Genomic DNA, 26605 nt, shown 5'->3' with positions numbered 1-26605 from the left:
CTAAATGCCATTATTTCTGTTTTCACTGAGTCCATAACAGCTGCTTACAGTACCAGACTGTCCCATAGTTCTTCAATTCTCTTTTCTTTGCAGTTATGATTATAATGGTACCCACATATTTCAGGTTATTAAACTTTCTTACTTTTATTCCTGTTTGAAAATGAGGGCTAGCTTTATAATCATCTTGGAATATATATTGAACAGATAGAGAGAGAAAGGATGCATCCTTGTTGGTTATTGTCACGTTGCACTCTGTTTATCATGGAGAATCTTGAGAAGTCTTACATTATGTTTGCGAAATTGCACCTGTTCTGTTGCTTCCTTTGGCTGAATCACAGGTCCTTTGATATGCTGTGAAGCAGAGGTATAGTGCATCAAGGAAATTTCTCTAAGATCAGCCCTGGGTTAAAGACCTAGTCACTAGTTCCCACTCCTGGCCAGGTTGCTCACTGCAAATTCCTTTCTCTACCTAGTATGTGATTCTATTTCTGATGACTCCAAGCAGCACCTCGCTGTTATGTGGAATGAATTCTACGGTTCAATCATTCATGCGTGCTCCTCTATTTTTCGTGGTGTTGGTACAAACACCAGCTTCCTCCATCTGGTCATTTTCATGTTCCCCATATACTCTTTTAGATCTTGAAGTCTCTGATGATTAGAACTCTTGAAATATTAAAAACTGCCCATTGTAGCACTGAACCAGAAGTTCACAGGTTTGATTCCCGTTGTGAGTTAGTTGATCTCTGCTGGGGCAGCAGTAGGAGTGCTACAATTGACATTAGCACTTCTGGGCTAGAAGTTGGGTGGGTGATTGGAAGAACCCCTGCGAAAATTTACTCTCATGTTTTTCAGCTAATACTAAACTGTTGGACAAAATTATCATCATATTTGCAAAGGGTACTCTGTAGAGGGGAGAGGAAAATAGGAAGAGAGGTTGGTATATAAAACTTATTATTCATTTACAATATTTTTTTTCAATATAGTATTGGAATGGGAGGATAGTAAGCAAAAGAGAACTCTTTGCCCCTTCCAACTAAGATGACAATTTTGGATGGTCCTTTAGTAACTTGAGTTGTTAATGTGCAATAATGAAGGTTTCCAAAACGATTTCTCCACAGTGTAGTAGGATGCGTGTTCAAGAGCTTACACCTTTCATGTGCTTGAGCTCCTGATCTCAACTGTACTGCCCTGGGGAGACGAGAAGCAAAGACCAACTGTTTCCTCAGGAAGTGAAAGTCATGGGAGAGACAGCACTGAGTTGGTTTCTCACACCTGTTAGAAGACTTTTAGAATGTAACTCACTCAGGTCTGGAAGTATGTATATATGAACCACCTTCTCAGCTGTAGTTAGCTAACCCATGTTAGCTGATTGTTAATGGTTCCCTCGCCTCAGGTACTGTCCCCCTCCCCTTCAAATCTGCAGTCCTCACCCCCCTCCTCAAAAAACCCACCCTTGACCCCTCTGTCCTTGCAAACTACCGCCCCATCTCCAACCTCTGTGTCCTCTCCAAAGTCCTTGAACATGTTGTGCCCTCTCAAATCCGTGCCCATCTTTCCCGCAACTCCATGTTTGAATCCCTCCAATCAGGTTTCCGCCCCTGCCACTGCACTGAAACGGCCCTAATCAAAGGCACAAATGAGATCCTGTGTGATTTTAACCACAGTAAATTATCTCTCCTCATCCTTCTCGACCTCTACAGCCTTTGACTCGATACACTAAACCATCCTCCTCCAACGGCGCTCCTCCATGGTCCAGATGAGTGGGATTGCCACCTGGTTCCATTCTTATCTATCCAGACATAGCCAGAGATTCTCCTGCAATTGCTTATCTTCCGGAACCTCTGGAATCCCCCAAGGATTTATCCTTGGCCCCCTCCTATTTCTCATCTACATGCTGCCTTTCGGCGACATCATCCGAAAACACTATGACAGGTTCCGCATGTACGCTGATGACATGCAGCACTACCTCACCACCACCTCCCTCAACCCCTCCACTGTCTCTGATTTGTCACAGTGCTTGTCCTGTGCTGGATGAGAAAAAATTTCCTCCAACTAAATATTGGGAAGACCGAAGCCATTGTCTTCGGTCGCTGCTACAAACATAGTTCCCTAGTCACTGACTCCATTCCTCTCCCTGGCCATTGTGTGAGGCTGAATCAGACCATTCACAGCCTTGGCCTCCTGTTTGACCCTGAGATGAGCTTCGAACCACATATCTATATAATTCAAAATTCTATAGATTATGGAACAGTTCCTGCAGATTGGAGGGTGGCAAATGTAACCCCACTAATTAAAAAAGGAGGGAGAGAAAACAGGGAACTACAGACTGGTTAGCCTAACATCAGTAGTAGGGAAAATGCTAGAGTCTATTATAAAAGATGTGATAACAGGACACTTAGAAAAAAATCAACGGGATTAAACAAAGTCAACATGGATTTAGGAAAGGGAAATCATGTTTGACAAACCGACTGGAGTTTTTTGAGGATGTATCTGGTAGAATAGATAAGGGAGAACCAGTGGATGTGGTTTATTTGGATTTTCAGAAGGCCTTTGATAAAGTCCCACATAAGAGGTTACTGTGCAAAATTAAAGCACATGGGATTGGTGGTAATATACTGGCATGGATTGAAAATTGGTTAACAGACAGGAAACAGAGAGTAGGAATAACTGGGTCTTTTTCGGGATGGCAGGCAATGACTAGTGGGGTATCGCAGGGATCAGTTCTTGGGCCCTAGCTATTCACAATATATATCAATGATTTGGATGAGGGAACCAAATGTAATATTTCCAAGTTTGCTGATGACACAAAACTAGGTGGGATCGTGAGTTGTGAGGAGGATGCAAAGAGGCTTCAAGGCGATTTAGACAAATTGAGTGAGTGGGCAAATACATGGCAGATGCAGTATAATGTGGATAACTGTTAAGTTATCCACTTCGGAAGGAAAAACAGAAAGGCAGAGTATTATTTAAATGGTGATAGATATGGAAATGTTGATGTACAAAGGGACCTGGGTGTCCTTGAACACCAGTCATTGAAGCAAACATTCAGGTGCAGCAAGCAGTTAGGAAGGCAAATGGTATGTTGGCCTTCATTGCAAGAGGATTTGAATACTTGAGCAAGGATGTCTTAGTGCAGATATACAGGGCCTTGGTGAGACCACACCTTAAGTATTGTGTGCAGTTTTGGTCTCCTTACCCAAGAAAGGATATACTTGCCACAGAGGGAGTGCAGCGAAGGTTCACCAGACTGATTCCTGGGATGGCAGGATTGTCGTATGAGGAGAGATTGGGTCAACTCGGCCTGTATTCACTCGAGTTTAGAAGAGGGGGGATTTCATTGAAACGTATAAAATTCTGACAGGGCTAGACAGACTGGATGCAGGGAGGATGTTTCCCCTGGCTTGTGGGGGGGAGTCCAGAACGAGGGGTCACAAGCTCAGGATACGGAATAGGACATTTAGGACTGAGATGAGAAATTTCTCCACTCAGAGGGTGGTGAACCTGTGGAATTCTCTACCACAGAAGGCTGAAGTCTCTACCAAGTCACTGAATATATTTAAGAAAGAGCTAGATAGATTTCTGGACACAAAAGGGATCAAGGAGTATGGGGAGAGAGCGGGAATATGATATTGAGATAGAGGATCAGCCATGATCGTATTGAATGGCAGAGCAGGCTCGAAGAGCCGAATGGTCTACTCCTGCTCCTGTTTTCTATGTTTCTATCCACTCCATCACCAAGACCGCCTACCTCCATCTCTGTAACATCGCCCGTCTCCGCCCCTGCCTCAGCTCATCCGCTAATGAAACCCTCATCCATGCATTTGTTACCTCTAGACTTGACTATTCCAATGCTCTCCTGACCGGCCTCCCATCTTCCACTCTCCATAAACTTGAACTCATCCAAAACTCTGCTGCCCGTATCCTAACTTGCACCAAGTCTTGTTGACCCATCACCCCTGTGCGCGCTGACCTACATTGGCTCCCAGTCTGGGAACGCCACAATTTTAAAATTCTCATCCTTGTTTTCAAATCCCTCCATGGCCTCGCCTCTCCCTATATCTGTAACCTCCTCCAGCCCTACAACCTTCCACGATCTCTGCGCTTCTCCAATTCTTGCCTCTTGCGCATCGCCAATTTTAATCGTTCCACTATTGGCGAACGGGCCTTTAGCTACTTAGACCCTAAGCCCTGGAATTCCTTCCCTAAACCTCTCCACCTCTATCCTCCTTAAAGACGCTCCTTAAAACCTACCTCTTTGACCAAGCTTTTGGTCACCTGTCCTAATATCTCCTTATGTGGCTCTGTGTCAAATTTTGTTTGATAACGCTCCTGTGAAGTGTCTTGGAACGTTTTACTACGTTAAAGATGCTACATAAATGCAAGTTGTTGTTGTTGTTCTTGTAGATGTTCAGCATCCAGAATCCAAAAGAGAGGAGAAAATATCTTAAATGAATAGAATCTCACTCTCAAAAGTAACAATAAAATCCCCTCACTAAGTGATTCAAATAAATATCTGTAAGTTACTCTTTCACTGTTATCAGCTATGATGTGCTTTGTGTGTGCTGTTTAGCACAACATTTCCAATGGGACATCTGAAGATGGAAAATTTATGTGCGGCACAAACAGGGCTACAGATAAAAGAAAAGGGCAAACAAGGAGAGGCAGATAGACAATATTTGAATTAGTCGTTTTTTTGTTGCACTTTGTGTCATGTGAGACAGACCAGCCACTGAAAGCATCCCAGTAACCTACTGGTTACAGAACCGGCTCCAAGTTTAAATCCAGGAACATGTTGGCATGCAAATCTGCCAGGTGGGAGAAACAACTTTGATTCTCAGTTGGAGTAAATGTTCCACGATGGGAGAAGGGAATGGCAAATAATTACAGTATGCTTCTTTACTTTAGGAATAACTCCTTTGGACTAATAATGAGGCAATGTTAAAACAGGGTCTGCAACCCTTTCCTCCTCTCCCTCCCAACACCTGAATGGAATTATAATGCCTTGCAGGAGAAAGGAATACATTGAAAATAAGAGCTCTTTATCTGTCAATCAAGTCAGGGTTCCTCTTTGTCCATAGTGTCTGAATATGCTATTCAGCCTTATTTAAGCTATTTGAGATTGACCTGTTTGTAAATGGTTGATGCTCTATGGTATGTTTGAGAACTCAGCCTTTGTAACAAAATCTCCTTTACAGGCCAATAACTCCATCATTATTTAATAGGACTATAACATCCAGTCCACTTTGGCCCAGTCCTCTATAATATACTAACCCTTTTCCTTTACCAGTGTGAGATAATCTTTTGTGTATACGCCTATTATAAGACTGGGTAGCTTGGAAGTAAAGACACTATATTCACAACTTTACAATCGTAGGTTTATATCTCTAAGCGACCTGGCACCTCCAATCTTTGAGGTCTTGTAGTTCCTGACTGTAAAGCAGAATTTCTTACAGGAGAGGAGTGCCCCTTCTCACTGGAGCAGAGAAGGAGAGGCTTGAAAGTTGACCCAGGGGCAGATGTAACGTGTTAGCTAAGCACGGTGCAGCATCAGTCTCGTGGAAGAAGATCTAGCTGGTTTTCCTGAGCTGCCATCACAATGATAATGCTTGAAAGCCATTTTAAGAGAACAAAAATGCTAGAATGTCACAATAAAATAGTCATTGAAAGCACAGAGGTAGATGCCACTGGTGCTTTGTCCTGAAAAGTTGATAATGCCCTATTCTGGAAATGTCTTTTGTGATCCTGATCTGACTGAGGAGTAATATCTAACAAAGGTTCTTCACTTTCTGTTTTCAACCAATTTTTCATGACCAGCTCCAAGATTTGAAGATTATTCCCAAATGCTTTAACTGGTTTTCATTTAAAGTTGACAGAATTGCTAACCTGTATGATTTTTCAAAAACTTATGTTTTTCTGAGTTTTGGTTGTATGTGTCTTTTTCAGCTGCATCTGGAGATAGTCTGGTGTGATCTATATCATTTCTCTCCTGTCTTCTCAAGTGCACAGTAAATCTATATAACCAGTGAACAAGATGAACTATGAATGAGTATGCAAAAGAGTTTGTTAAATCTTTTGTAACATTAAATTTGGCCTCTGATTTTCACCTAGAATAATTTTCCCTGTAATAATTGTTCCCTAGTTTTTATCTGGACTTAATTTTTTTTTAAACTAAAACTCTTAGAGAGTTCTAAATAAATTAATTGAAAATGGGCTCCCCTGATGGCTCAGTTAGAAAGAGCACTGCCAAGTGTGGAACTGAGTCATACAGACCAGGAAGGTCCCGCATTCAATCCCCAGGCTGAACTCCACTATTGACCTCTAATTTGCCTTGGCACCCTTTGGCTACCAAGAGGAAAAATCATCTCGGGTTCACACTTATGAACTCTGCCTTACTGGAAAGTGTGCATGCATGGACAGGATCAGACTTAACTGCGGTGTATCCCACACCTTCAACACTCACTGTCTAGGCTCACACATAACTAATGGCCACTTAGACGAGGTGGCAAACACCTGTGGGACTGGACTTCCAGTCAGCACCTTCAGGGGAAGAAAAGATAAACTTGAAAGGGGTTGAGACCTGAAACCGAAGAATGCTAAAACCTAATGCATCCAAATGATAATTAATCAGAGGTCAAAGAACAAGATTTATGGGAGCCAGGATTTAATTACAGTTTTATTTTATACCTATTCTGTTGATTCCAAATGTTTCATGCATTGTCTTTATTTTTAGTTAAAACCTGTCTCTAACATGCAATTTATTTTTTTGCAATTTAAACAAACAAGAGACATTTGACACAGACAGGCTATTCGACTGTGCGGATCATCACAGCTGAGTCCAATCCTGTCCTCACCTGATATTGGCACTTTCACACTTTCCAGCAGGAGTTGTTGGATAACAATCAGAAGCGGGAAATCTCCTTAGCTCAAGGTACTGAGGCCTGTCCTTACTACCATCCCAACTGAGACCAGAACATTTTTTGTTTAGAATTTGAAAGATTCTTCGTTTGCAATTTCCTGCAGGTTTTCAAATCAAATCCATTCAAATAATGATGAATGAGTTTTTAAATCAAGTGCTAATTTTGTTTGTCAATTCTTGCGTCTGAAATTGCGCAATAATGATCATTAATGTTCCTTTTCCACTGGACCTACAAGGGACTTGTTCTTTCAACCCACTCCTTCCATGGCATGCACATTTATCTCCAACTCCTGCTCCCTATATTTTTCATCTACATCACAACCCTAATTCCAAACCAGTCCCATTTAGTATAGTTGAGTCCAGACCAGAGTATTACCTCTACCTGTTGTATATTGGAATCTTTCTGTCTTACCTACCTCTCTCTCCCCGCCCCATTCCTCTGAATGGGTTTCTTCAGTGAAGGCCGGATGGTGGTCCTTTCCCTGGTTTTGGGTTTGACAGAACAAGATGACTTTGCAAATATTCCTGATCTACAGACCAGCAACAGCCAACAAAACCAAGGCATGCAGTCAGACAAAAGGTATGAATCTGACAAAAAAGAAAAGAAAACCGATCACACAGTGTGAATTAGGAGGAGATGAACAACAGGAAACACGAGTGTTTTAGGAAAGATAAATAGTAAGCATGCATAGATGTGAGACTAAGCCTTTGTGTGTATGCAATAAGTATGCATTGTGCTAGTGTCTGAATGTGTGGGACCAGCTCTGTGTGTATGTATTTTGTGAAATGTGCCAACTTAATGCATTTTTCTATTTAGAAAGGCAAACAACATACACAATCAGTAGTCATTTCTGAACATTGTTTTATTGGACTTGAACTAGTATTAGATGGCATTACAAAAGTCATGAGGTGGAAAATAACACATAACACAAAGTGATGGAATTGAAAATCAAACTGAAAAGTAAAAAAAAAATTGATAGTATGTCAGAATCTTTAGACAGCCAACTTGTCCAAAGCTCTTATGTTATTAGTAACCTTATGTGCTTAAATTTCCTTTTACCATGTCTGTGAAGTGCAAAATTTCCATACTTTGAATGCCACGGAAGCTGACTGGAGTTTGTTTTTACTTTCTACTAAAAAATGGTTGCTAATTCCTGGTGTTTTTATTTTTCCTGCTTCTTTCCTCTGTTGATCCCCTGTCTCTCCCCTACTTAGTGCTGGCATCATCCCTACTGATTCCAGTCATTACTCCCTTCTACTAGAATTGCTTCCTGCTGATTCCCAACGTCTATTCCACCCTCACTTCCCCACCATACCTTGTCTCACCAATTCTCAATGTCTCTCCTATCCCCCATCCGATAATTACAGACATCTCCTTCCCCGGCCATCACTAACTCCTGGCTTAGTTTACTCTACACAGAAGTTTTGGTCTCCTCTGCCCTCATTGTCTCAGAGCATCTCTTTCCTCTGTCCCATAACACTACTAATGTAAATCCAGCTCCCCAGCACTATCGGACTCATTAGCTCCTCCCAGTCAGCTCCCAAAGATAATGGCTGTATCTCCACTCATTAATCCAACTTTCCCACATTGTCAGTCTTAGTAACTCCTCTTAGCCGGCATCCCATAATAATGGCTGTTCCCTTATGCTAGACTTAGTAACTGCTCACAGTAAGTTCCCTCCAAAACAAAAATAATCATGAAAACGTTAAACACAGTGCTTGGTATTGTTCCATTTTTTTTTATATAGTGGTACCAGCAGTGACATTTGCTCTTCAAATTTCACCAGGAAATGTATACATTCCCTTCCGCGATTTAACTAAGCTGCTGTGTTGGGCTGCTAACCCAGCCCAAGGTTACTGGTTTTTGGTTTTCATGGAAGAATGGGCAGAATCTGATGCTGAAAACAGTAGTAAAGCTGCTCAGTGTCCCACTCTGTGTAGTGCACTGTTCAATTTATAGTGGCCCCTCGTGTAATGAGCTGTTTATCATTTGTTTGCGTAATACACTGCTCAGTTCATAGTTTCCGTCTGTGTAATGCACTGTAAGGTCTAAAGTATACTCCTAGCTGAAGCATGTAATGTGTAGTACCTGCATGATGTGGGAAGTGCTGGAGGTGTTGTATGTCCAGCATGACCACATGTGTGGGAAGAGACTCTGACTGTACTCGAGCTCAAAACCTCTGAGCTTGAGAAGCAACTGGCAAGACTCTGTCACATATAGAAGGCTAAACAGTGTCTAGAATGCACGGTCCCGGATGTGGTTGCCCGCAGTCAGAGTGAGTTAGTGAGGAAAAGAAGTAGGTCATTAGGGGCAGAAGAGGAGAAAAGAAGCAGGGATGGGGGTCCCCTGAAAGTGTTGAACTGATGAATAGATATTCAGGACTGAATACTGGTAGCACTGACAACAACTCAGAGGAGGGCAACTATGAGCAAAGCCACAGCACCATGGAGTAAATGGTAGCCCAAGAGGGAGAAGTGAAGTGCAGAAACACAATAGTAGTAGTAGTAGGGGATTCCATAGTCGGGAATAAACAGGCACATTGGTGGTTGCAACCTATAACAGAGTGAATGCAAAACAATTTGGAGCAGGAAGGGAATATAGCCTGAAGTCATGGTTCGTATTCCAAATAATGACATAAGAATGAATGGAATTGAGGTCCTGTAAAAAGGGAGTTTTATGCATTAGGAGGTAGATCAACAAGCAGCTCCTAAAGGATAATAATCCTGGAGCCACATGCTAATCTGTATAGAAATAGCAAGATAAGGACGGTAAATGCATGGAGGGAGAAACTATGTTCAGGGAAGGGTCCAGATATTAGGACCAGTTACAGGACAGGAATGACTTGGACAGGGTGGACAAGCTTCACCTGAACAGGACTTCGACCAGTGTCATAATTGGGAGAGGAACTTGTCCAATGGGGGATTATTTAAATTAATAGGATGAGGAGGTGAAGCAAGATGAGGAAAGCAAAATGAGTAAATGGAAGGAAAAAGAGAAAAGCAGAAAATTAATAAAGAACAAATCAGAAGGAAGAGGAAATTAAGACTAATAGTCCACCAAAAAATGGAGTCAGGATTAAGTAGTATGCATGTAAATCCAAAACAAAGCAAGAGAATTAGAAACATTAATAACTATGGAGGGCAATGGTATAGTAGCTGTTTGGTTTGGACAGGGCTGGGAACTTATTATTTTTAACACATTTTCAGGAGAGATGGATAGGGGAAAAAGGGGTGTCGGTATTAATAAAGGATTGTATCACAGTGTTAGAAAGTAAGGGTGTTCTAAGGGGTTGGGTGGAAACAGAATCCATAATGTTGGATAATGTTGAGCTATAGGAAGAGAAATAGTACAATTCTTGGTGTACAGTACAGGGCACCAAACAGTGGAGAAGAGATAGATGGGGATATTCGTAGCCAGTTCAGATAGATATGCAAAAACAAGCGGGCAATAATATTGTGCAATTTTAATTATCCCAAGATAGGTGGAATAAAGGTAATACATGTGGTCAAAGTGGATTATGCTTTTTATAATGCATCCAGAACTGCTTCCTAGATCAGTATGTTTTAGTGCAACAGGAAGGAAGCCATTGCTTGAACTGGTTCTGGGAAATTAAGTGGGATTAATAACTGATGTGAGAGCAAGAGAACAATTGGGAAATAGTGACCACAAAATATTTAGGTTCAATGTGAAATTAGAAAAGGGTAATGAAGAGTGAAGGATCAGGGTTTTGAACTGGAAAAGTGCAAAGTTCAGTGAGATAAGTTAGCAAACAGAATGAGATTAGCAATGGGAAACCATCAAATATAAGATGGATAGAGTAAAAATAGTTATATTTCTGTATGGTGAAAATAGGGTTCATCAAAGGATAGAGAGTTCTGTGGCTAAATGGAGAAATAAAACTATATTGAAACTTAAAAGGGAGGTATATGATGCACTAGGTCTAACAATATCATAATATTGTACAGCACAGAAGGAGGCCTTTCGGCCCATCATGCCTGTGCCAGCTCTTTAAAAGAGCCCTCCAATTAGTCCCACTTCCCTGCTCTTTTCCCTTCAAGAATTTATCCAATTCCCTTTTGAAAGTTATCTGTTTCCACCACCTTTTCAGGCAGCGCATTCCAGATCATCACAACTCACTGCTTAAAAAAATGTTTCCTCATGTTGCCTCTGGTTCTTTTGCCAGTCACCTTAAATCTGCGTCCTCTGGTTATCGACCCTCCTGTCACTGGAAACAGTTTTTCCTTATTTACTCTATCAAAACCGTTCATGATTTTGAACACCTCTATCAAATCTCCTCTTAACCTTCTCTGCTCTAAGGAGAACAACCCCTGTCTCTCCACATAACTGAAGTCCCTCATCCCGGGTACCATTCTAGTAAATCTCTTCTGCACCCTCTCTTTGACATCCTTCTTAAATTGCAGTGCCCAGAATTTAACATAATACTCCAGATGAGGCCTAACCAGTGGTTTATAAAGGTTTAGCATAATTTCCTTGCTTTGTATTCTATGCCTCTTTATAAAGCCAAGGATCCTGTATGCTTTTTTAACGGCCTTCTCAACTTGTCCTGCCACCTTCAAGGATTTGTGTACGCACACCCTGTTCTCTCTGTTCCTGCATCCCCTTTAAAATTGTACCATTTAGTTTATATTGCCTCTCCTCTTTCTTCCTACCAAAATGTATCATTTCACACTTCTCTGCGTTAAATTTCATCTGCCATGTGTCTGCCCATTTCACCAGTCTGTATATGTCCTCCTGAAGTCTGTTACTATCCTCCGCATTGTTTACTACATTTCCGAGTTTTGTGTCATCTGCAAACTTTGAAATTATACCCTGTATACCTAAGTCCAGGTCATTAATATATATCAAAAAGAGCAATGTTCCTAATACTGACCCCTGGGGAACACCACTGTATACTTCCCTCCAGTCTGAAAAACAACCGTTCACCACTACTGTCTCTGCTTTCTGTTCCTTAGCCAATTTTGTATCCATGCTGCCACTGTCCCTTTAATCCCATGGGCTTTACTTTTGCTAACCAGCCTATTATTTGGTACTTTATCAAATGCCTTTTGAAAGTCATGAAAGAAATTCATGAAGATGTAGAAAGTATGGTGGAGAAGTGAAAAGTGAAATTAGAAGTGCTGAAAGAAAATATGAAAAATAATATTAATGGGAATAGTAAGGATTTTTATAAGCATATTAAACATAAAAGAATAATTAAAGGAAGAGTAGCCTGCACAAGGATATGAGAGGGTTACTTGTGGAGGAGGAAGGCATGGCAGAGATATTAAATAAATATTTACAAATGAAGATCAAAGTGACAATGTAGGTATGCTAGAGGAGTATGTGGAAGTATTCTTAGAAATAATGTAGGATTTAGTTCTGAAAAATTAGCAGAACTCAGATAAATGACCTGACTCTGGCATGAACCCAAACTCTTGAAGGAAGCCAGAGAGGAGATAGCAGAGAATTGGATCACATTGTGCTCTTGGACTTGAGACTATCCAGTATAACACACTTGTTCAAGAGGCGAGGGGTGAATAAGTAAGGTAACGATAGACCAGTTAGTCTAACTTCAGTGGTAGGCAAACTCTTAGAATCCATAATTCAAGATCAAATTAGTGAGCATTTACTGATGCATGGAATAATCAAGAACATCCAACATAAGTTTGTTAAAGGCAAATCATGTTTGACAAATGTAATCGGTTTTGAAGAAGTGACTGTATAAATAATAAATACGGTAGATGTAGTGTATGTGAATTTACAGAAGGCAATTTGTCAAGGTGTCTCACAGAAGGCTTGTGATGCTCTGAATAAAAATGTAGCAGCATGGATAGAAACCTGTTTGATAGACAGGAAACAAAGAGCTACGGTTAATGTGTATTAGTCGGTTAGAGTAGGGTTGGAAGTGGTGTATCCTGGGGGTCAACTTTTGTTTCCAATTTTTTATATATAAAAAAAAGTTATTTGGAAGCACGATATTGAAAATTTATGATGGTATAAAAGTAGGGGGTTTGCAAACAGCGAGGTGAACTGTGAAAGACTTCAGGACATACACATGTTAGCGGAATAGGGAGACTGACAACATATACAAATTAATACAGAGAAATATGGGTAATGCATTTAGGGAGGAAAAAGAAGGCGAATATAAACTCCATGGAAAGAAGGATATGAAGAAACAGAGAGACCTAAGGGTGCAAATACATAATTATTTGAAAATACAAGTGCAAGTTCATTAAGCCATAAAAAAGCTCAATGACATTTTGGGTTTCATAAATAAAGACATATAGTACAAGATCAAAAATCCGAAAATTTTACATTGCAGTGGTTAGAAAACAGGCCTAGGTTTCCTTCCTGTTTACTGCCCATTTTGTGGCGAATTCTGGGCAGATGATGGAGAGGACTAGCACCGATTCCCTGCCAGTCCAAAACTGGCATTTTTTCTCCACTGTCGATGTGGGTAGCCTTCAGTGCCCGCTGGCTACATGTAGATGATCCATTAATATCCAAAATTGAATTTTCCTTTGCTACCATCTGTGGACCACCTCTGAAAATCTGAAACAGGCATTGCTGGTTGTTAGTTGCAAGTACTGTTAACCACTAAATTATTGGATAGTGTACTGAAGAATGTTATTTTTGGAGTGGTGGGGGGGTGGGGGGGTGCTTTTTCTATCTGCAGGTTGCTAATAGCTTCAGCATTGCTGCTGATGCTGTGGAGATGTTTTTGGACATTCAACCATAAAGCACTGAACACAATGATGTTCCCATTAGGGATTCTCCTGCACCCCTGTTATGAGGTGAAGGAAGAGAAAATTAAAAGCAGCGGGATAAGCGGGTAGTCCAACCTCAGGAAGAGCTTGATTAGGAGAACCCATTGCCAGAGCTCATAAGGGATACCTTCACCTAAACAAAATCTATGCCAGTGGCAAAAATCGGTCCAGCCATCATTATCCCCGTTTGGCAAGTCCATCACTCGTCCATTTGTTGACATGTATCTCTTCTCCACAACTACCAAGGCTCCCTTTTGGAAAAGATTCTGCTATCCTTTCTCACAGGCATTTTCCCACCTTACCCCAAACCAATCTATACATAGCCCACATTGATAACATTTGTTTCAAAGCAAATCTGTGTGCCCTCATTATGCTTTTTTTTTTACTGTTGTGTCTCCCATTGATGCCCACAATTGTGTGCCCTTTCAATCCTCACCTCCTCCTTCTCGGTGCTCCCTCAGGCTCACAGCTGGCCGGCTGATGCTTTCCAGTAGGAGCCTTGTTGGCAGGGGGGGGGGGAGGGTAGGGGTGGATTGAGGTAGAACTTCCTTGTCTGTAATTGTGAGCTCTTTCCCTTTAAAGAAGAAATTAGAAGGTGTGAAGGCACTCTGCTTGTATCATATGGGATACAACGCAGGTGTCTGGAAGCGTTCCTTAATAGGGTGCGGACAGGTGCAGGAAACAAGCAAATGTATATCATGTGAGACTTTCACTGCTTCCCTATATGTTCGGCTGTGAGTGAAGGGAAAATGCGGGGGAAGAAAGAGGTGTGATGACTGTTGTGATGCCTCCTAACCTTCCTGGTAAGTTATAGACGATATTCAAGCTAGTGAGAGTAAGGTGGCTGGAAATGGGAAACATGATCATTTCAGAGCATTGTTATAATGAGTGATTGCTTCCTGTTACCTTGGCTGCCCTGGTGAGGTCAGTGAACTTCTTCCAGTATTAAGATGTTTGTAAGGGGGCAGACACTCACTGCCAGGCCACCTCCTTCCACTAAGCCTGGATCATACCTTCTGGTGTCTTCTTTCTGTATTTCAGCGAATAACACCTCAACTGAAGAGTTTGTAAATTCAAGAGCTTGATGCCCTGAAGAACCACCAGCTTAGACATTGCAGTGAAGCAAATTCCCTAAGACACAAAATAGCTTCCATGCCCCTTAAAGCAGTTATAGCCAGTTTAATACTGAAATCCCACCCCACCTCCCACTTCCTGGTGAATTCCCAATAGACAGCACAAATAGTGCTGGAGCCTAGCGAAAATATTAAAATAAAGCTGACCAAGAAAAACTGATGGGACTCACACTAGGATGGAAGCGCGTTCCCAGCACATCTCGAGCAGTAGACTCATTAAGGAAAAAATCTAACTCTTAGAGTAGTGTGTGCAGTTTCCATTATAGAAAGGACATTAAAGCCACATAGAGCATGTACAGCATCGATTCACCAGGACGTGAAAATCCAAAGTTACGAGGAAAGACTTTAGATAATGGGACTATGTCCACTGAAGCAGAGGACACTAAGGAAAAGATTTAATTAAGGTTTTTAAAATACTTAAGTGTTTTGATAGGGTGACTAGAGAAAGATGATCTTCTCTAAATTGATGACCCACCTCACCACGGACTCCCTATATAAAATTATCACTAAACAAGTAAGGAGAGAAGTTAGAAAAAAAAATGTTGCACTGTGTTGGAGCTTGAGGCAGAGACTATTGCAACTTTTAAGGGAAGAGTAGATAAACATTTGAAGCAGAGGGACATACAGGACTACTGGGAGAGCATGAAAATGGGCTTAGCTATGGATTATTCTAACAAAGAGCTGGCAGACACAATGGATTGACAGGCCTCCTGCTATGCTGTAAACTTCTATAGTTCTAATACACTGTTCAGTTTAAAGTGCTCCCTGCAACACACTCTTCAGTTTATGATGTTCCCCCATGTAGTAGACTTTAAGGTTTACTGGCCTAGAAATTGGCTGGGTAGTGCCCATTTTTCAGGCGCTATGCAGCCTACTCAGGCCCCAGAATTACTCCCAACCTCCCACCCGCTCCTCCAGCCCCTGTGACTCCCGATCTCCCACCCCTCCTCCAGCCCCTGTGACTCCCGATCTCCCACCCCCTCCTCCAGCCCCTGTGACTCCTGATCTCCCACCCCCTCCTCCAGCCCCTGTGACTCCTGATCTCCCACCCCCTCCTCCAGCCCCTGTGACTCCTGATCTCCCACCCCTGCGACTCCAGGCCCCACGCCTGATCCCAAACTCCAGCCCAACACGCAGCCCTGTGCTTGCTTGTCACCCCCTCCCCGCTCCCCCATCATTGACTGGACCGACTTACCTGATTTTTCTTCACTCGTCTCATCTCTTCGTCGGTCTGCAACGCCACACCAGCTCTATGACACTGAGGCCCGAGGCCCAACATCAGGGGCGTCAGTCCCTGGGCTGCTCCATCTGTCTCTACTGCTTCCCATAGTTTAATATTTTCTCTGAGCCTGACCAGCAGTTTGCAATGGGTTTCTTCATCCAAGGCCAGATAAACTTCTTTTTAGTATAATTATTTCAGATTTCTGTGTCAAAGCTGTAATCTCTAGCAGAGTATCATGGTAGAATTTGAATTGCCAATGTACATGGAATGGGGGAGGGGTATGTCCAAGGTGATATGGTGCTGTCTGGAGAGCTCAATTGGAACCAGATGTAACTTGCAGCGTGTTGCCCCTTCCTTGGAATGGTCCGTGACTCAGTCTCAGAATGTCACATTGGGTTTGTTACAATAACCTTGTTGGTAGTATGTAATGTAATACTCACCCCCTCCAACAAAAGACACAGCTCAATCACAATGTCCCACGGGATTATAATATAACCCTTCTCCCCCGACAAAGATCTGAAGCTTAATCCCAGAATGTCACATGGATTCACAATGTAACACCCCCCACCCCTGCCTCCACCAAAAGATGCACAGCTCAGTCTCAAACAAAAATTACATGGGAATTGGGGTGTGTAACTTAATAACCCTTAAAAAATGCATTGCCAATTGCTCCCGTTTGGATGTACCACATGGAGGTCTGTTGTCAAGTATCTTCAATTATGTCAATAGTGACAAACGCTGTTTTTATTTTGTGCGTGTATGAAAGTATATTTCTCTGTGTCTCATTCTTTCATATAATGCAACATTTTATTGGTTTTGTGAGCTATATCAGGGTTTTCTTCATTTAAAAAAAAACTCATGATTTTCAACAGACTGATCTTAGTAATACGATATAAACTCATTCGGTAAAATTAATACACATTTTACGACACAGTTCACTCATAAGAAAACTACTACAGTTGCTCCATAAAATACTGGTTTTCAAACAGAAAAAAAAGTGATTTGAAAAAAAAACCTGTATATAAATAGTAATCACATGGTCCCAGACCTGTGGAAATAAAAACCATAATTATACATTAGATTCATCGCCACATGATTTACACCCCAGTTCTCTATCTTGAGAAAATCATTAATTTTTAATGAAACCTATAACTCAGTGATTGCACACAGCATACCTTCTGAAGTCCAAACAGCGATCTGATCTTTTTGTTATTCCGCTCATCTGCCTTACCGTTCAGCCTTGTCACTTAAAAGGCAGCGAATTAGAAATATAAGCTTCGACCTCCTTTGAAACCTTTTATTTTTACTGCCAAATTAGGTTATTCAAGGATCTCCACAGATTTTCTTTTCCCCTGTAACAATACTATCCAGCATATACTTTAGAGTATTTGATCGTGATCCTAAACATTTTTCATTAGCGATGGGGATATTACCATCAGGACCCCTTTCTGAAAAGCAACTAGTTATAGGCAGTGACGTTGTGTCAACATGGAGCACCATGCCTCCACCCCCCCCCCCATCAAACTTTTTCTTTGCCAATTTACATCCGTGCTCCACGCAGTCTCCCACCGTGACTCAGATCTCCCCTGCGTGCATGTGAAGCTCCACCGACAGAATGTTGTGATTGAAGCTGAAATTGCATTAGTATTTGTGGATTGAAAAAGGAAATTTGCATCACTGTGAGAATATCTTTATTTTCAAGTGCCACTCAGGAAAAATAGGACATAACAGAAAATGTGGGCTCTCAAACAGGAAACTAAAACTCTACTAATAATAATAATAATAATAATGTGAAAATGATTCAATAATCTTTATTTTATCCGTATGAAATTTTTAAAAACATAATGTGGAAAAAACATTGTTCAATGGAGTGAGAAGCCTAGCCCAGTTCACTCCCCAAACCCATTCCAGGAGGCTGCTCTGTCCTTTCTAAAAAAAAACTGAACTCTTTGTTCTGGTACATTTTTTAAAACAAAATAGCTCCCCTTTTAATAAAAAAAAAATGCCTCCATGGTGCTTTTTTCTTGTAATAGCTCCTGTTGTCCTGTTTATTTCTCATACTCCCTTTTTTATAAATTACCCCAGATATGCAGCTTTTTCTTAGTACCAAAACTGCTGCTTTTCTTCTAATAGATCCTGCTCTGCTGCATTTTGTTAAATTGTCCTAGTTGTGCCTCCCTTTTTTTATAGACTTGGTTCTGCTCCATTTAGTGGTTTTAAAAAGAACAGCTACTGCCACTTATCTTTCCCATAGCCTGGTTGTCCTAATTTTATTCTTAAGAATAGTTCTATTCCTTGTTCTATTCCCTTTTATAAACAAAAAGATAATAGCTCCATGATCAACGCCATGGGCGAATGAGAAATGTATTGAAAATGTGTGTCGGCACCCACTTCCTGTCAATTTTTTCCATTATAAATTCTCCATTAACATTTATTATGGGAAAATGCCTATGAAAACTAGTCACACTGTAATGACACCCTCCTGCCAGTAAAGTTACTGTCAATGGGAATCAGGGGAAAACTCTCCAGTGGCTGGAGTCATACGTAGCACAAATGAAGATGATACTGGTTATTGGAGGCCAATCATCTCAGCCCCAGGACACTGCTGCAGGAGTTCCTCAGGGCAGTGTCCGAGGCCCAAGCATCTTCAGCTGCTTCATCAATGACCTTCCCTCCATCATAAGGTCAGAAATGGGGATGTTCGCTGATGTTCAGTTCCAATCGCAACCCCTCAGATGATGAGCACTCCATGCCCGCATGCTGCAATATCTGGACAACATTCAGGCTTGGGCTGATAAGTGGCAAGTAACATTCGCGCCAGATAAGTGCCAGGCAATGACCATCTCCAACAAGAGAGAATCTAACCACCTCCCCATGACATTCAACGGCATTACCATCACCAAATCCCCCACCATCAACATCCTGGGGGTCACCATTGACCAGAAACTTAACTGGACCAGTCACATAAATACTGTGGCTACAAGAGCAGGTCAGAGGCTGGGTATTCTGCAGCGAGTGACTCACCTCCTGACTCCCCAAAGCCTTTCCACCATCTACAAGGCACAAGTCAGGAGTGTGATGGAATACTCTCCACTTGCCTGGATGAGTGCAGCTCTAACAACACTCAAGAAGCTCAACACCATCCAGAACAAAGCAGCCCGCTTGATTGGAACCCCATCTACCACCCTAAACATTCACTCCCTTCATCACCGACGCACAGTGGCTGCAGTGTGTACCATCCACAGGATGCACTGCAGCAACTCGCCAAGGCTTCTTTGACAGCACCTCCCAAACCCGCGACCTCTACCACCTAGAAGGACAAGGGCAGCAGGCACATGGGAACACCACCACCTGCACGTTCCCCTCCAAGTCACATACCATCCCGACTTGGAAATATATCGCTGTTCCTTCATCGTAACTGGGTCAAAATCCTGGAACTCCCTACCTCACAGCACTGTGGGAGAACCTTCACCACACAGACTGCAGCAGTTCAAGAAGATGGCTTACCACCACCTTCTCAAGAGCAATTAGGGATGGGCAATAAATGCTGCCCTTGCCAGCAACGCCCACATCCCATGAACGAATAAAAATAAAAGTTCCAGCACTGATGGGCGCATGTAATTACAGTGTGACAAGTTTACATGGGTAATTTCCATTATAAATATGGACATAAGAATTTATAATGGAAATATTAAAATAAGGAAAGAATGTGTTTGATATAAGGACTGAATTATACTCTGGTCCAGTTACCACCCACCTCTAAATCCACTTCACCTGAAGGCTACAATTGATTTTGACTTGCCGTGTGCAGCGCCATGGAGGATTGACTTGTAATATGTTTAAAAATCTTGTATATAACACTTACCTCCTGTAACATTTTCCTGTCATGCTATTTCCATCATACCACCCATCACTCCTCTCTGTTATGCTTAAAACCTTAACTATTTTTAAAATTTATCGGAATCCTCCCAGCTCCGTTCTCCGGTGTACCACCCATATGAGGCCTTCAAAAATCAGAACTCTTGCCCACTTCTGGGCCCTCCAAACACAAGTGCACTTTTCACATTCCTTCCTGCCACCTCTTGCCCATCCTGTCCGCCTGCCCCAAGTGCCCACACCCTTTCCTCTTGCCTTCTAAAAGTGGACTAAGTATTTAAAAAAAACTTTCTCGGGGCTGGCATCCACCAAGGGCGTTCTCAACATTAAGCTGAGGAGCCTCTCAATCATTTAAAGTGCACAGTGCACTCGCATTGTAACCGCCAACATACAATCAGCAATTACAGATAAGTGCTTTAAGTAATTAAAATAGGCTTCCCAGTTTAGTGATGGGATAGCACTTTTGTAAAACTTCTAGAGGTGGGGCAACTCATGAAGCCTTGCAACCTTCATTCTCTTTCACCCTACTTTCCCCAAAAATACTATCTGACTTGCGTCCCCGAAAGTCCAGCCAACTCCCCCCCCCCCCCCCCCACCAAATAATTCTCCACCCTATCCTTTCAATCCTTCCAGATCCCAAGGTCAGTGTCTTCAATCATCTCAGACCTAGCTCCCCCATATTTCAACATTGCAATCGGTCCCCACTCCCACATCCCATATCCCATGAATTCCCCTATCAATGGCTCCACACTGAAGCACTTGTCTTAGTAGTCCCACACCCATACTCCCCATTTCCCCCATTCTCTCAGAACGCAGCACCACATCCAACACTTCCCCAACCTCACTAACCACCTTCTATTGCTCCCAGATATCTGGGACATTGGTCCCAGACCCCAGAGATTTCTCTCATAGGTTCTGCCCATTACTCCCACACCCAGCAACCCCACTTCCATGTTCTCAACACACCGCTCCCAGACCCCAAAACCATTCTCTGCTATTCACAGACCCCAGACTCCCCTGCTGAGTATTCCCAAACCCTCACACCCCATTAACCCCCTCCCACTTATCCCAGATCCCTGGACCACTTTCTCAATACTGTCAAGCCACATGACCTCCTTCCACCCCAGTACTGCTACACATCTTTTGCCTACCTGCAACCTGGAACATCTGCCCTATCACCATCTTGTGGATCCTGCATTTATATAAAAAAAAGGTAAGACACAAAATTGAGTATGTAGGTAAACAAACATATCAAGGCCACTGATTTACAATTTCCATGAAAATCACATAATATGAATCAGAAAACAATCCAAACAGTCCCATAATACTTTGAATAAGTCATATTGTGTTTTTATTACAATTACCATAAATCAGTGGCCCTGATAATATATTGCACGTTACATGCCATAAAACAGCATTTCCTATGACTTCTGAGATCCACTGGTATATTTATTAAATTACGTCCTGAAAGTGAAATCCAAAGTTACAATCAAATCTGATTATATTCTGGAAATGTCTATATTGGCATGCTGCAGTTCAGGTATGCCGCATGTAGTCGCATTCCCTGTTTGGCGCATGTAACACTTCATCTCTCTGTACCAGTGTGCAACACTGGTAATGACACCAACAGTTAATTGTATTGTGTATAAATGACTGAACGAAGGTCCTTGGGGAGGGAGGCACTGAGATTGCAGTTAACGATGCACATCAACATGTATTACCATTATACTTTGTGAAGGCTGATGTGAGCATTTATTATTTATGAGCAGAATTTTTTTTGTTCCTTCCAAAATTGTTTTCTTGGTTAAACCTGATTTTTGCAATTGTTTTATTTTTGATTTGAAAAAGCATGTGTTTGCTTGAAATAAACCCAAAATTCAAAACACCTGCTTATATATGTATTAATTAAGTACGTGGAAGTGAGTTGCAACCTGTAATCTAATCAAGGAGTTTGAGTATCAGTTTGGCTCAGTTGGTAGTACACACACTTCTCAGTTAGAAGGTTTGTAGGTGTTTAAAATGTTAAAAGGATTTGATAGTTTCTCTGTATCTGCTCTATTTCCTCTTGTGGGGAATGAAAAACAAGGGGACATGATCTTTAAATTAGAGTTAGAATATTCAGGTGCGAAATCAGGAAGCACTTTTTCCACACAAAGGCTAGTAGAAACCTGGAACTCTCTTCCCCCAAAAGGCTCTGCATGCTGGGACATTTGGAGCTTTCATGACTGATACCCTTACCTAACAAAAATCTATCTGTGTCAAGAGATATGGAGCAAAGGCAGGTAAATGGAGTTGAGGTGCCGATCAACCATGCATGACAGAGCAGGCTCGAGGGGCTGAATAGCCTACTCCTGTTTCTATGTTCCCAGCGCAACTTGAGAAGCGTAAAACAGGCAGTAACATCATTGGCCAGTTTTGATTTGTCTTGTCGTGCTTTTTGTGAACAGGACATACCTGGGTAATATTCAACATTGTCAGATCGATGCCAATGTTGTAACTGTACTGAAACAGCTTGGCTAGAGGCACAGCTAGTTCTGGAGTAGCTTGTCAGCACTACAGCCGGGATATTGTCAGGGCCAGTAGCCATGGTTGTGCCTAGTGTGCTCAGCCATTTCTTGATGTCACGTAGAGTGAATCGAATTGGCTGAGACTAGCAGCTGTAATGGTGGCAACCTCAGGAGGAGGCTGGGAAGGATAATCTACTTAGCACGTCTGGCTGAAGATGGTTGCGAACAATTCGGCCTTGTCTTTTGCATTCTCGTGCTAGGCTTCGTCATTGTTGAGGATGGGAATATTCATGGAGCCTCCTCCTCCCATGTGTTGCTTAATTGTCCACCACCATTCACGTCTGTATGTGGCAGGGTTGCAGTGCTTTGACCTTATCTGTTGGTTGTGGCATCGCTTGGCTCTGTCTATAGCATGCTGCTGTAGCTATTTACCATGCATATAGCCCAGTGCTATAGCTTCACCAGTTGGCACCTCGTTTTCCGATACACCTGTTCTGCTCCTGTCATGCTCCTCTACACTTCTCGTTGTACCAGGGTTGATGGTGATGGAGGAGTGAGGTGAATCAGAGAATCTTACAACATTGAAGGAGGTCATTCGGCCCATCGTGCCTGTGCTGTCTCTTTGAAAGTGTTAGCCAATTAGTCCCATTCCCCTGCTCTTTCCCCATAGTCGTGCAATTCTCTCCCATTCAAGTATTTATCCAATTCCCTTTTGAAAGTAATATTGAATCTGCTTCCACCACCCTTTCAGGCAGTGCATTCCAGAACATTGTAACTCACTGCGTGAAAATAATTCTCCTCATCTCACCTCTGAGATGCTGGGCCATGTAGTTATAGATTATGGCAGTATACAATTCTGCTGCTGCTGCTGATGGCTTACAGCACCTCATGGTGGATGCTGGATCTGTTCTTAATCTATCCCACGTAGCATGGTGGTAGTGTCACACGACATGATGGAGGGTGTCCTCAGTGTGATAATGAGGGGCATAGATAAGGTAGATAGTCAAAATCTTTTCCCAAAGGTAGGGGAGTCTATAACGAGGGGACATAGATTTAAGGTGAGAGGGGAGAGATACAAAAGGGTCCAGAGGGGCAATTTTTTCACTCAAAGGGTGGTGAGTGTCTGGAACCAGCTGCCAGAGGCAGTAGTAGAGGCGGGTACAATTTTGTCTTTATAAAGCATTTGGACAGTTACATGGGTAAGATGGGTATAGAGGGATATGGGCCAAGTGCAGGCAATTGGGACTAGCTTAGTGGTATAAACTGGGCGACATGGACATGTTGGGCCGAAGGGCCTGTTTCCATGTTGTAACTTCTATGATTCTATGATTCTATGGGATTTAGTTTCCACAAGGATGTGTGGTGGTCTCTCCGACCAGTGCTGTCATGGACAGGTGTCCCTGTGGCAAATAGAATGGTGACAATATGTTCAAGTAGGTTATTCTCTCATGTTGGTTCTCTCACCACCTGCCGCAAACCCAGGACACCTTCACCTCCGTCAGTGGTGGTACAACCGAGCCACTCTTGGTGATGGACATTGAAGTCCCTCACGCAGAGTACATTCTGTCCCCTTCTTACCCTCAGTGCTCCCTCCAAGTGATGTTCAACATGGAGGAGTACTGACAGGTTTGTCAGTGTGAGCTGAAACCCTGTGAAATGTCTGTACCCACTCCTAGAACAAAGCAGGACAATACCATTCCTGTACTAGGAGTAGTATAACATCGGGGGGGCTGATTCTTCTGGAAAGAAGAAACCCTTTCTCATTAGATGAGGAGTCCTTCAAGAGGACCACCAGTCATCTGACACAGGTTATCCAAAGGACAAAAGAGTAGTCTCCTATAGAACAACCTGCTACGCAGACAGGAGGGATAGAAAAGTGATTGAAGGAAGGCCCGTTTCCTGTTCCCAAGAAAAGTAAAAGAGCCAATGCTGAGCACTCCAACTTTTTTGGAATTTAAGCCATTCCAGAAGGCAGTCATCGCTCTTGTCTCTTATTTTCTACTCTTAAGCCATTCATGTGAAATCTTATTTTAGTAAGGGCTAATACATGGGGCCACATTGATTGGTACAGTAGCACTTTAGAGATGTGTAATCCGACTGCTGGTGTCTGCGTAGTCTCTTTTTCTCTACGGACTTTCAGAAAAAGCCATGGACCTCTGTGCATATAATTTATAAAATAACACAGAATGGAGTATGTGGCCATACACATCTTACAGTTCATGGCATCTTTTGAGCACTTTGATGAGTTATTGTCTTGTAACTCTTTTGCCCCCTTTTGTGCTGTCCTTCATCCTGCTCGTAACACACTCCCATCTGTTCTGTGTATATAACACATTCCCAGTTTACTGTTATCATGTATAAATACTGTACCAGCTCCCTGTTATCCAGTATATAATCCACTCCCAGGTTTTTGTTACTCAGTTTATAATATATAGATTAGTGCTTCAGGACTGATTGATGCTACAGATATCTAGTAGCAGTTAACTGTATTTTTTCTATGTACTTTTAGTATAACGATACAGTATTAGATGTGACTCATTCCTCATTCACACAGCAATTTGATTATCAAATCATTATAGAGCATAGGCAGGAGAGCAAGGTATTTCCATCTTAAATTATACTGGGCTACAATGATGCTATAAGAATGGTGATTGTAAGTAGAGAGTTGATTTTACTGTTGGCCTTAACTACACCCAGAAAGAAAAATTAAGAAACAATAATTATATTCCTTCATTGTGAAGCAACTTGTTCTTTACAGTGACATTATAAAGAAGCTTAAATGATATACGGCTGCATTTTATACTATGGAAGTTGTTTCTGATAACCTAGCCTTTTTGCTCCCTACAGATTTCTGTGGTAATTTAAACATCAGTTAAGAGAGCACGAGCTCTCTGATTAAATGTCTCCGGTCTGGTTTTTATGTATTTTTCATGTATTTGTTTATTATTGGATGATTTCTTATTTGTAGGGTGAGCGAAGCTATTAGATTTTTGATCCCTTTGATCAGCTTCATTCAATCTATAAAAATATAAGTCTAATGTGAGTTCTGTCTCCATCTTGTGTCTTAAAAGCAGTGTTTCCTGCAGATGTCCTGGATCCAGGATCATGATATTTGTTTATCCCTCAAGCTGTCTGTGACCTGTGTGTCTGGCCAATGTTCAAATTCTCCAAGTTAAATCTTTCTCTCAATCCTGCCTTTTTATTTGTAGCTTCTCCTTCCAGCTGTCCATGTTATTTGTGGTTAACAGTCGGCTGTTAATTGGCTTCCAGTACTTGCTGCTGCAACTGTCTGTGGCTCATCTATGTTTGAGGTTCTGCAACTTTGTTCTTTCTCAGTCTATCTTATCTCTTTTTCTCTTTCTGTATCTTTTTTTCTCCCTGTTTAAGGAATCACTTTGCTTTGCTTACAGACTACATTCTCAGACCCAGATTTTCCACTGTCTTAACAGAAGCTGTATGGACTAACACCAAATCCCCTTTACAGCACTGGCCGTTGGTAGTTGCTAATTGTTTGACCCTAACACCTCCTCCATTCACTCCCTGTTTAGCCTGACCCTGACTGTCTTGCCTCCCTTTCTCTCTCTTTCCATTGTGTGCTGTCACTCATCTTCTGAGTCATCGGACACCTGATAAATCCTAATAATGACGACTAACCTCTCTGTGCCTTTGCTTGTTGATTAGTGACCTAATGTTTTTCCTTCCCTTACTGCATAACAGAAGTGTGTGTGTGAATGTCTTTGTGTTTGTATGTGTATGTCTCAGAATCTGTTCAGTGAGGTCCATTGTTGTTGAATAATTTGTTCCCCCATTCCCTGGCAGCACTTAACATGTTTGTTCATGGGAGCACAAAGATTCCTGGTAGAAATGCCCCAGAAGTACTAGCTACTGGTATTGACTGCTTCTACTCACAGTAAGGTAACTGCAAGGAATTTATCCAAAGGATAAGAAGGCTGAGATTATTAAAGGTTTCTGAAAGCTAATCTGCCATTAGCAATTATGAAGCAAACTAACTCCTGTTCAAGTCAAGGAATGTCTTCTAAATATCAAATTTAAATTGAAATAAATGAATTACTCTGTAGACCATTTCAGAGACCATCAAATCTGTTGGAGCATCCTATATGATATAAAATCGTCACTGTGTTCTCACTGATGGTTTGCATTAGTTTTGGGGATGATAATTTCA

General features: G+C 41.9%; 1 protein-coding gene across 1 annotated transcript in view; it reads left to right on the top strand.

Annotated features, from left to right (window-relative positions):
* The window catches only part of syt7a (synaptotagmin VIIa), a 700876-nt gene that overhangs the window by 585218 nt on the left and 89053 nt on the right, over positions 1–26605 (top strand). The window contains exon 7 of the mRNA XM_067993814.1: positions 7374–7496. Within this exon, the coding sequence (XP_067849915.1) occupies positions 7374–7496 (123 nt within the window). The remainder of the gene's footprint in view (positions 1–7373; positions 7497–26605) is intronic.

This window comes from Heptranchias perlo, chromosome 12, assembly GCF_035084215.1.
Source record: "Heptranchias perlo isolate sHepPer1 chromosome 12, sHepPer1.hap1, whole genome shotgun sequence".
Classification (NCBI taxonomy): Eukaryota; Metazoa; Chordata; class Chondrichthyes; order Hexanchiformes; family Hexanchidae; genus Heptranchias; species Heptranchias perlo.
Note: the sequence above shows the minus strand (reverse complement) of the source record. Positions and strands in the feature narration are given on the sequence as shown.